At 50.3% G+C, this 12,354-nt stretch overlaps 1 protein-coding gene across 1 annotated transcript in view; it reads right to left on the reverse strand.

Moving 5' to 3' along the window:
• Nucleotides 1-12,354, reverse strand: part of PRPF31 (pre-mRNA processing factor 31) — a 140,107-nt gene that overhangs the window by 109,544 nt on the left and 18,209 nt on the right. Inside the window, exon 3 of the mRNA XM_040327618.1 lies at nucleotides 10,750-10,807. Within this exon, the coding sequence (XP_040183552.1) occupies nucleotides 10,750-10,807 (58 nt within the window). The remainder of the gene's footprint in view (nucleotides 1-10,749; nucleotides 10,808-12,354) is intronic.

Below are 12,354 nucleotides of genomic sequence, written 5' to 3' on the forward strand. Positions count from 1 at the left end.
GGAGATCTGACAGGTCCATCTCTCCACAGTGAGTAGAGACGGACCTGTCATCCGCCGGCTCAGAAGGGAACAACAGAGCGATCCAATGAAAGACCCCCTAGACTGCCAATTTAAAAGCAGAGTTCAAAAGCTCCTTCAGGAGAAAAAAAATAACAAGTCAGCAGCTACAAAATACTGTAGCTGCTGACTTTTAAATACTAGGACACTTACCTGTCCACAACCCAGCAGTGTCTTCACCCAAGCCGATTTTTCAATCTGCTCTTGGGTGCTGCCACTGCCATCTCAGGTAAGGGAAACAGTCAGTGAAGCCTTGCGGCTTCCCAGCCGGTCCCCTACTATGCATGTGCGAAGCGTGCTGCACTTTGTAAATGCCCCAACAGCCATTCAGGAGGAAGAAGGTGAGCCAAACTTCTGGATAAGTCCACCGCGGCAAAGTCAAAACAGGAGGAGGCAAAGAAGTGTAGCTTCCCCTTTTGGGTGGAGCTCCACTTAACCACTTCCTAATGGGCACTTAAACCCCCTTCCTGCCCAGACCAATTGTCAGTGCCAACGCATTTTGAACAATTGCACGGTCATACAACACTGTACCCAAATTATATTTTTATAATTTTTTTCCCCACAAAATAGAACTTTCTTTTGGTGGTATTTGATCATCTCTGCTGTTTTTTTTTTAATAGCGCAAAAAAACACTTTTCTCAGTTTAGGCAGATACGTATTCTTCTACATATTTTTGGTTAAAAAAAATAATCGCAATAAGCGTATATTGGCTTGCGCAAAAGTTATAGCGCCTACAAAATAGGGGATAGATTTAAAACAAACAAAAAAAAAATAGGATTTTTGTACTCACTGTAAAATCCATTTCTCTGAGTTCATAGACGGACACAGCCTTCTTTGACATTAGGGTTATGCTTCTTCCTACCAGGAGAGTTTAGGCAGAATTTAACAGCACTTAAAGTGTTAAAACCCAGGCTCCCCCAGGCATAACCCACACCCTGCTCTAGGAGCCTCAGTCCGTAACAAGCAGTACAAACCAAGGAGGGGTGGGTGATTTGTCCGTCTATGAACTCAAAGAAATGGATTTTACGGTGAGTACAAAAATCCCATTTTCTCTTCCGTTCATAGACGGACACAGCCTTCTTTGACATTAGGGACGTCCCCCAAGCAGTGTCAAAAAAAATTTGAGGGGTGGGAAAATAACACAGCAAACCAGGTTACACCCCAAACAAAAACCGGAGTTGCTCAATGGAGAAACTCCAAACATAAACTGCCGCCCATAACACCTGCGGCTGAAGGAGGCATCAAAAGATGCACATACATCCACCTCGTAAAACTTTGAAAAAAGCGTGTATCGACGACCAGGATGCATCCTAACCCTGCTGTAACACAGAGGCATGATGCCAGAAGCCCAAGAGGCCCCCGATCGCCCTGGTCGAATGCGCCATAACCCGAAAAAGGGGGGCGCACGCCCCTTTAGGGCATAGGCCTGAAGCACAATCCGTCGGAACCACCTAGGAACGGTGGCTGACGAGACCGCCAGGCCCTCTTGTAGGGCCAGTCACCAACACGAACAGTGAGTCCGACTTCCGGAACGGAACCGTAACATATAAGTACACTCATAGGGCCCGAACCACATCCAGAGGATGCAAAGTGGCCTCCTCCTGGCATTTCGGCCGAGGACATAAGGATGGAAGAACAATGTCCACCACAATGTGAAAAGCCGAAACAACCTTAGGGAGAAAAAACGGCTGCGGCCGCAGCACCACCTCATCCTCAAGGATTACCAAGTAGGGACACATAAGGATGGAAGAACAATGTCCACCACAATGTGAAAAGCCGAAACAACCTTAGGGAGAAAAAACGGCTGCGGCCGCAGCACCACCTCATCCTCAAGGATTACCAAGTAGGGAGCCTTGCAAGACAAGGCCGCCAGTTCAGACACACGTCTGATCGAGGTAATCGCTACCAGAATTAAAATCACCTTTTGTGACAATAAACAAAAAACCTCCCGAATGTCCTCAAAGGGACAAAGGGAGCATCCCGAAGCACCGAAAGGACTAAATTCAAGTCCCATGGGGGTAATGGAGGGCGCACCGGAGGGGCCACCTGCCAGACCCCCTGACCCAACGTACGCACCCAGGAGTGCGACGCCAAGGGTCGCTGCAAGTAAGAACAGCCAGAGCAGAAATCTGGCTCCTAACCGTACTTAAGGCGAGAGCCCGAACCACTCCCTGCTGTAAAGACAGCAGAACCCTGTACACCGCGTATGTACGAGGGTGCCATTTCATCTCCTCACACACACACAGAGATGTAGGCCTTCCATGTATGATGAGAAATCCTACGTGAGGTAGACTTCCATGCACGCAGCACGGTAGAGACCACCGAGCCCAATAGGCCTCGGTCCTTCAGCCCCTGGCTCAACAGCCACGCCGCTAAAGCCGGTGGCTGTGAGACAGGGTGGAAGATCGGACCCTGTAATAGAAGATCAACTCCCAGGGGAAGACGCTAGGGGGCGTCTGCCACCAGACGCACCAGGTCCGCGTACCAGGAGCGACGCGGCCAATCAGGATTGATAGAATCCCTACAGCTTCCATTCTGCGCAGCAGGCGAGGAAGAAGCTTCCGAGGAGGGAAGGTGTAAATTAGGCGATAGTGACCCCTAAAGGAGCCACCAACGCGCCTGACGCGTCCGCCCACGGGTCCCTAAACCTGGCCACGAACCGTGGCACCCACCGATGGAGATGGGACGCTAGAAGGTCCACGTCCGGAGTGCCCCACTTTCGACACAGACCCCGAAACACCTGCGGGTAGAGAGACCACTCCCCTTGGCCCAGTGTAGTGAGTGTAAGAGAACTACCAGAGTTGTCCCTGTGAATTCGCGGCAGTGTGCACATGCACGGGCGCTGGAGCGTACCCGCGCGTATTTGGCGCCAAACGCCCTATTTAAAGGATGCACTGACTCCAGCCCAGTGCTGACGGATCTCAGCTATTCCGGTTCCTGTTTTCTGTGCCTGTTCCTGCGTTCCTGACTTCCTGTTACTGAACCTCGGCTTTCCTGACCCTGCTTTGGATTTGCTTATTCTCTGATTCCTGGTTTCTGATCTCGGCTTCCCTCGTGACCCTGCTTCCTGCCTGATGACTTTGTGCCTTGCTGCCCGCTCGTTGCTGAACCCGGCTTCCCATGTGACTACGCACCTGTCTCCTGTCTTGTTCCGCTGTACTTCCCGGGTACCTGCGACTTGGTCTCTGCGACCGGCTGCGACTGTCTGCTTCTCAAGATTCGCATCACCTGCTGGGGCCTTCTGGAATTACATCTGCAGGCACTCGTGTCTCCCCTGGCCCTTGGTTTCCCCTGTCTCCACTCTCAGTGGGACCGGGGCCGGAGATTCAAGAGAGGCTGACCTCGTCACTTCAGACTTCACCCAGGTACGTGACAGTGAGACTTAGGAGGTCGGCCAGCCAATTCTGTACTCCCGGAATGTACCCGGCCGATAGAGCCGGAACGGACCCTTCGGCCCACCGAAAGGATGTGCGCGACCCCCGTCAGAACAGAACGTGTGCCTCCCTGATGATCAACCTACGCCACGGCCATGGCGTCATTGGACAGGATCCTGACCTGTCGGCCCTGTGGATCCAGGGACCACCTGGCAAGGCAAAGCTTGAATGCTCGGAGCTCCAGAACGTTGATCAGTAGGCAGGACTCAACCTGAGTCCAGTGCCCCTGGGCTAACTGGGTGCCCCAAGCGCCCCTCCCCAACCGGAGAGGCTGGCATCCGTCGTGACCACTGTCCAGTAGCCTGCAGAAAAACGACTTTCCGGCCCGAAGCACTGGAAACGCCAGCCACCACACCAGGGGAGACATGATCAGATGACTCAATTGAATCTGGTAATCCAGAGATGATGGAAGCCAGTCCCATCGTGACAGCAATTCCCTCCGTAGTACCCTGGCGTGGAATTGGACATACGGAACCGCCTCGAAAGAGGCCACCAACGGACCCAGAACCTTCCTGCAGAATGGCAGAGATGACCGCTTCTGGGTCGGCAACTGCTGCACAGCAGATAGCAGAGTCCGCCCCTGCGGAATCCAGGACTAGTCCCAGGTATTCCAGAGACGGAATCAACCCTGATTTCAGGACAATCCAGAAACCAGCCGGACTCTCGGAGAGCCTGGCACGTGATAGACACGGCTCCACCAATGCAGAGCTCGAAGAAGCTCGTAGGAGAATGTCGTCTAGACCTCCCATGATAACAACCCCGCTGTCACAGCCGGGCCAGTATCGGGACGAGCACCTTGGCGAAAACCCGCCGAATGGGTAGGACACCAATTGAAAATGGTCGTCCCCCCCCCCCCCGACCGCAAAGCACAGAGTCTCTGGTGCTTTGAGGATATGCGAACATGCAGGTACACGTTCATGACATCCAAGGATGCCAGAAAATCCCCCTGATGGAGTGCCGCTATTACCAAGCGAATCGACACCACCTGAAAGTTCGCACCTTGACAAAACAAACGAGGGACTTGAGGCCCAGGATTGACCGGGTCCCATCCTCCGTGGGGACACAAACAGAATGGAGTAAAACCCCTGAGACCGTTCCAACGAGGGAACTGGCACAATCACTCCCCTGACCAGAAGATGCTGGACAGCCCCTGACAGAGCCAAACGGCTAACCCGAGGAGGCCAGAGGGAAAAAACCTGTTTGGCAGACAAGAGAGAAACTCAATCTTGTACCCCAAGGAAACCACTTCGCAACCCCAACGGTCGGAGGAGGAGAGACCTCCACCGAGCCACGAATGTGCGAAGCCAGTCTCCCACCCGAGACACGGGCGGGAGCAGACCCTCAGGCGGAAGCAGGTATGTCCGCAGACTTGTTAGGCATGCGGAATCAGGTGCGCTGCTCCCCCGCGGCGGGGATTTAAGTACCATGTAGACCTACCCCCACCGCACAGGGCGGGCGAAAAAGCGCTCAGAGGTAGTCAAGGAGGGTCCTTGCACAGGGCGAGGTCCCTAGCCCTTCCCAGACTGTGGGAACAGCATGCGCTTACCACCCTCAATGATGCCATTCAGGGAAGTCCCAAAAGGACCGTTCACCCTTAAAGGCCATCACCAAGGCCTCCTTAGAGGACTAGTCCGCAGACCAACCCTTCAGCCACACAAGGCGGCGCAGAACCACTGCATAGACGAAAGCCCCGGATCGTATCCATGGCCACCTCGCAGAGAAATTTCTGACCCTGAACCAATTGTTCAGCCAGGTCCCTAGAGGACTCGGAAGCGTCCCCTCTTCCAGCTCCTGCAGCAGGAGCTTCGCCCTTTCAGTCGGGGCCTGACCAGGGCCCTGGCCAGAGCCGGCCTCACCGCTGAACCCACCACCGTGAATAGGGAGCGGGCCACGGCCTCCACTCTCCTATCAGCGGGATCCTGAAATGCAGGAGCCCCTTCCACAGGCAACGTGGTGGCCCTGCCTAGTATGGACACAGGGGGGTCCCACTGGCGGAGGAGAGACCCCCTCAAGGGGGTAACGGGTTGTAAAGTTTTTTTTGACAAACTCTTTGCGGTGCATCCCATTCCTTGTATAACATATTGTCCAAATAAGGAACACAAGGAAACACTTCAGCGGTGCGTGGCGGTCTGCGGAACCCCAAAAGGTACTGACACGGAGGTGTCTCCGCCACATCCTCAATTTTTAGAGTCTCACGCACCGCAGAAACAAGAGCTCCAACAAATTCTTGCCAGCAACTGACTGCAGCAGAGTCATCCTCACTATCCATAAGGGTTAAGCCCGCAGCCTCTGACATAACAGAACCAGAAAAAACAGCGATTCTGTGTCAGAGACATCCCCAGAAGCAGGCTTAGGGAGGGGGCGCTTTTTACCCCCCATCCGGGCACTAGCTGCTTCAAACCTGGCAAAAAAACCAGGACAGCCAACATAACAGATGTGGCAGGGGAAGGGGCGTTAAGGGTTAACTTAGCTGGAGAGGGAGACCTGGCTCAGGTTCCATAGTGTCAGCGCTGAGTCACCCACCCTGCAAGGCAGAACAAAAAAAAAAACTTGCTGCTATTGCAGAGCATGGGGGCCCCTGGTACTCACCACCCCACCCAGCTGCAGAGAGAGCTGAAAACCTGAGGTGTGCTCTGATGTGCTGGCTGTGATGTGTCTGTCACCTCAGGGAAGAATCACAGCGTTTCACAGCACTAAAACTGTTACAAGAGACCAGAGGATGTGCTGTGCGTCACCTCAGCGAAGAATCACATCGTTTCACAGCAATAAAACTGTCACAAGAGACCAAGAGATTTCCAAGATGGCCGCCGTCTGAGGTAAAAATCACCTCATAGAACAAAGCAGCACCCCCCAGAGTAACAACACAGTCCCCCAACAACACACGGGCCCCGGTGGTAATAAAGAAAACCCAGGAGGCCCCCCCTTCACAGCCACTACCCTGTCAGGGGAAGGAGGGAGAGGAAAGGGAGAGAGGAAAGCAGGGCGGACCCTCAGTCGACCTCCCCAGGGAAAACACCAGCCAGACCACTTACCTGAGTAAGGGGCCACTACTTACCTGTCCTGCGACTACCCGGCTGGAGGTATCCCAGACAGAACCAACGTCCGTAAACGGCATGGCTGTCGGCCAGACACACTGTGACAAAGCCATAGAGACCGGTCATATGTGTGCCCTAGAACCAAAGTTCCCCGGCCGCCCCTGGAGCAACGGGGCCTGTCGTGGACGTCCCAAAGCTGAGCCAAGGGCCGGCACACGCTCGATGGCCGAACATGAGTCAAGACCCAGCCTGTCACCCAGTCAGCTGTTGATAGAAGAATCACAGGATTCAAAAATGCAGGAACAAAATAATAAAAGCAAGAAAAAAAAAAACTCCAGAGTACAGGGACTCGAGAAATGCCTGACTCCTCTCCTGTCGTTAGGCAGAAAAAGACTGAGGCTCCTAGAGCAGGGTATGGGTTATGCCTGGGGGAGCCACGCCCCCTGGGAGGAGCGGCACGAAGGAAAGGTTTTAACACTTTAAGTGCTGTTAAATTCTGCCTAAACTCTCCTGGTAGGAAGAAGCATAACCCTAATGTCAAAGAAGGCTGTGTCCGTCTATGAACGGAAGAGACATTTTTTTTTTTAAATTAATGGCGGCGATCTGCGATTTTTGTCAGGCCTGCGATATTTCGGCGGACACATCGGACACTTGACCACATTTATACAGTGGATTAATATGCACCGATTACTGTATAAATGTGACTGGCAGAGAAGGGGTTAACACTAGGGGGCGAGGAAGGGGTTAAACGTATTCCCTGGGAGTGATTCTTACTGTGGGGGTAGGGGACTAACTGGGGGAGGTGACCAATCTGTGTCCCTATGTACAAGGGACACAGCATCGGTCTCCTCTCTCCCTGACAGGATGTGGAGCTCCGTGTTTACACACAGAGCTCCATGTCCTTGCTCGGTCACTGCCGATCACGGGTGTAACGGACATATGCATGCTGCCGGGACATCGATAATCTTCATGCAGGAAGGACTACAAGGAACTGCATGGCTTGTCACAATTGGATGTACCACATTGTATTCTGAGCTCAAAGGGTTAATTGGACAAGTCTCTTTCACTGCTGAATGCGAATGTTCCCTTCGCATAGCTAATGAACTCTTTTGTGGAGGTAACAGCCCCCTGTGAGGTGTATGCTGATGGGGATTATGTGTGAGTGATAATTGTTTTAAAGGTTAATTGAATTCTATTGTCTGATCAAGCTAAGTTGAGGAGCCGAAACGGCTAGCGGCTGATTGGCTCAAGGGAAGGTCATTCTTTCAAAGTGTGTGTATTGAAGGCCCCCTGGGTGGGGGGGGGGGGGGGGGAGTGTCATTTGTTTCTGTACAGTTTGTAACCAGATATAAGGAAGAAAAATGTGGCATTAAAAGTCAGTCCTGCTTGACTCTGCAAACGTAGTCCGTCTCGTTTCTTGGAAGGGCGTTCGATGGGATATACCGGCGGTACCTGCATATCGCAGCTTGCCAGGGAAAAGGACGTCTCCAACGGCTGAGACCCTCACACAACTTGGGTAGCCGTTACAGCGGGTACCTGGTGGACATCGCGGCCAACAGGCACGTGCATCGGCATCACGTGACACGCTGGGCACAGTTTTTCCCGGCGGCACGCGCAGTGAATGTAAATAGCAGGACGTCCACCTGGCAGTTGAGAGCCGCGCTGTGGACATCTTTCGTCTATAGCGCGGCTCTCAAGTGGTTAAAGTGACCCTGTCACCAAGACATTCATTTCAACAAAAAATATTCTCATAGGATTCCATGTGCAGGTTATTTACCTGTAAAAATCACTCCTTGTGTAGACATCCGAAAAAGATATGAGATTTGCAGTTGGCCACTGCTGTCTTGGATGTGAAGTCAGCAGCCTCAGTGCGGTCACTCAAGTGACACTTTACAGTAGTATTACCCTTTGCTCTTCCCCCAGCACCTACCTAAAAGGTTACTGTATATAGGGAGGGAATGGGAGGGGTGGTGAACCCTGGCTAGAATAGACAGTTATTAGATACTCCCAAAAAGGCAGAGCGTTAATGATATGCAAGGACAGAGGGGGGAGTGACCAGTCAAATTTTCTTGTTCAATAAACTTTTGAGTTTTTCTAGAAAAACAAAAATGACATATGCAAAATACTAGGGCTGAAACTAATCGACTATGAAAATAGTTGTCAACTACATTCCTAATTGATTCGTTGGTTAGCCAATTAGTTGGCCTGCATACAGAATGCATTATTTGTTCACATATCAGAAAATACAGTGCAGCACACATACAGCTCAATACATCGTCCATACATGTCAGCAAGTGTGCGTGTGTGAATGCCTAGTGGGACTTAGTCCTGGGAAGTGAACGATTCTAGAAAGGAGGACGTTTTTTTTACTTTTGCTGTAGGGGCACTTTATACTACAAGTATACTTTGTGGCTTGCTATAGGGGCACTTCTTAAAGCGGAGGTTCACCCCCAAAACAAAAATATATACCCCATTCCAACCAGCATACTGCCGACATGTACAGTATGCTGTTTTATTCTTTTTTCGCTGTACATACCGTTTTATCGTTCTTTTTCCGACTCCCGCGGGGAAAAGGCGTTCCTATGAAGAGGCGTAGATGATTGACGTCACACCTTTCCGAAAATATCCGGAACTGGGACTCTGCTATATACGGAGCCTGCGCAGTCAGCTCCTAGTCTGTGTACAGGCACCGTATAGAGCCGAGTCCCAGTCCGGCTATTTTCGGAACGCCTCTTCATAGGAACGCCTATTCCCAGCGGGAATAAACGGCATACTGTACATGTCGGCAGTATGCTGGATGGAGTGGTATATAATTGTTTTAGTGTCAACCTTCGCTTTAACCAGACCAATTTTCAGCTTTCACATTTTGAATGACAATTACTCAGTCATGCAACACTGTACCCATATGAAATTTTTGCCTTTTTTTCTGTGGTAATCACCACTGGGATTTTAATTTTTTGCTCTATAGAGAAAAAAAAAAAAAAGCATTTTTCTTTGTTTCGGTTATAATTTTTTGTCATAAATTTTAGCCAAAATTTATACTGCTACATATCTTTGGTAGAAATAACCCAAATTGGTGTATATTATTTTGTCTTGGTGAAAGTTAGAGAGACCACAAGCTACGGTGCCAATCTCTGAAAATGTATCACACCTGAAGAACTCATGGCCTATCAAGTACAAACAACCCCAAATGACCTTTTTGGAATGTAGACATTCCAATGCATTTAGTTAGAGGCATGGTGAGATATTCTCTCTCTCCCTCTCAAAGAAATTTTAATTTTTTTGCACACAAAGTTGTCAAATTATACAATATTTCTAACACATAGCATGTACATACCAAAAATTCTCCTACCGAGTACGGCGATACCACATGTGAAAGACTTTTGCACAGCCTGGACACACAGAGAGCACCATCAGATGTATCTAGGGGCATACATTTCTCAAAATCTAATTTGACTATCACTTACACTTTTGTGAGGCACTGTAGTGGCATGGCTGAGTATGGCTGGCTGTGAGCATGGATGGATGCATGCATGGCTGGCTGTGGGCATGGATGGATGCTTTCCTCATCTTCTGAATCCCCTTCAGATTGTGGTGGAGAGGCAGCAACCTGTGCTGAGGGAATCCCTGACCCTGCATCCAAGGAAGCCGATGACTGGTGCGGTTGTGGGTTCAGAACTTGAAGCACTCTGAGTGCAAAAAGACTGCAACATTGCACTCCACTTGACTTTCTAGCTTCTATGAAGGCTATTAGGTGCTGCACCTGCTTCCCTCACTAAAGCCCAGACACAATTCTTGCATAAATGTTTTTTCTATGAATCTGACATGAGAGAACATGCCACCACAGTCCGTTTGTTCCTACATGGCCAGAGGAAACACGATAAATGAGGACTGTGGGCAGAGGCCTCCAATTTAAAGTCTGTTATGGGTGTGCTTTTCCTGCAAGAAGAGGAGGAGCTACGTTCGCTCATGTTCTGCCTGAAAAGAAGTTTTGAAAAAACTTGATGGTTCTAGAAAAAAAGTACAATCTATGTAATAGCTACAAAACCAGACTGCATCTGTAGCAACTGTGACTCCTTCAACCTCCATAGACAATTACTCAAGCTTACAACTACTGACCTTATCTATTTTAATAGAGAAAAAAAGTGTCTGTGCTGTAAAAGGCAGAAGAGCTCTAGCATGCATAAATCACAATATAAAAAAGCAAATTAAAAAGGCAATACCTGCTGATGCTTTCGGCTGTTTGACATATTCTTCGATCTTTGCCAAAATTTCTGCAAACTTAAAAATAAATGCCAATTATCACGTAGAAAATTCAAAAACAAACTTTTAAAGTAAGAGCAACAATCAGTTAAATCCCAATTCCCCAAAAAATCATGCTGATCACTACTATGTTTAATTTTTTTAATCATTTTATATAATTTATTTCATATATTACCATATATCATCATTGGGTGGTATTTGGGCGTTTTCTATTTTAAGTTATACTAGCGTTCTACCTGTGCATTTTAATTTAAGATTACATCGTTAGCAGATGTACTACTAAATGTGTCGTATTCTATAACCTCATAGGTGGGTTTCTTGCAGAAATAGAAGAACGGGTAGAAAAATCCTAACTCTTGGGCCCCTTTCACACGGACGGCTGTTCTGCCGCAGTTAAAAGCATGTGTATGTTTTTTTGGAAAAGACTCCAGGCACAGCGGTCAGCTGCATTTGTACAGTGCGATTAGCTGCGGTTGCACTTAGCTGTGGCACGATATTGAACGGGGATTCGACCGGTCAGGAAAGGGGGTGGGGACGAGCAACCCCCCCCCCTCCTTAACCGTACCAGGCCGCATGCCCTCAACATGAGGTGGTAGGTGCTTTGGGGCAGGGGGGCGCCCTGCACAGGGTTTTTAAAGTAACTTATTAGTCAGCTCCGGGGAGCGTTCTGCCGGGGGCCCCCGCTTTCTTCTTTTAAGCTCATGACCCCCCCCCCCCCCAACTGGCAGAAGACAACAGAAAAGACGCAGAAGAAGCCCGGGGCCCCGGGCAGAGCGCCCCCCCCCGGAGCTGACTAATAAGTTTGTTTAAAAACCCTGTGTAGTGTTTTTTTCCCCCTGCCAGGTGAATGGGTAGGGGTACGATGTACCCCATACTCATTCACCTAGGGTGGGGGGCTGGGATTTGGGGGCCCTCTTATTAAAAGGGAGCTCCCGGATTCAGATAAGCTCCCCGCCCACAGACCCCGACAACCAACGGCCAGGGTTGTTGGGAAAAGGCCCTGTCCTCATCAACATGGGGACAGGGTGCTTTGGGGTGGGGGGCCGCAGGGCGCCCCCCTGCCCCAAAGCACCTGCCTCCTCATGTTGAGGGCATGCAGCCTGGTACGGTTAAGGGGGGGGGGGCTTTGCTCGCTTGTCCCCACCCCCTTTCTTGACCTGCCGGGTTGTGTGCTTGGATACGGGTCTGGTATGGATTTTGGGGGCCTGGTATGCTCTTAAGGGGGAACCCATGCCGTTTTATTTGAAATTTGGCGTGGAGTTCCCCCTCAAGACCAAACGCAGCTGACACAGTGCACTGCGGTTATGTGCCGATAGCTGCGGTACATCGCATCTGGACACATTCAATTTTTTCTATTCGCACAAAACCGCAAGTAACCGTAGTGTGTGAAGGGTGGCATGGGAAAGCATTATGTGCTTCTAGCTGCTGTAAAATCCACAGCCGAAAGCACCATTCTATCCGTCCGTGTGAATGGGGACTTAAAAAGGTCATACAGGGGTTTCATGCCACCGACACCTATGCGAGGGGTGGGGGTTACCCGACAGTATGCATCAAGCATAGTGCTG

The sequence above is a fragment of the Rana temporaria genome, chromosome 10 (genome assembly GCF_905171775.1).
Source record: "Rana temporaria chromosome 10, aRanTem1.1, whole genome shotgun sequence".
NCBI classification, from domain to species: domain Eukaryota; kingdom Metazoa; phylum Chordata; class Amphibia; order Anura; family Ranidae; genus Rana; species Rana temporaria.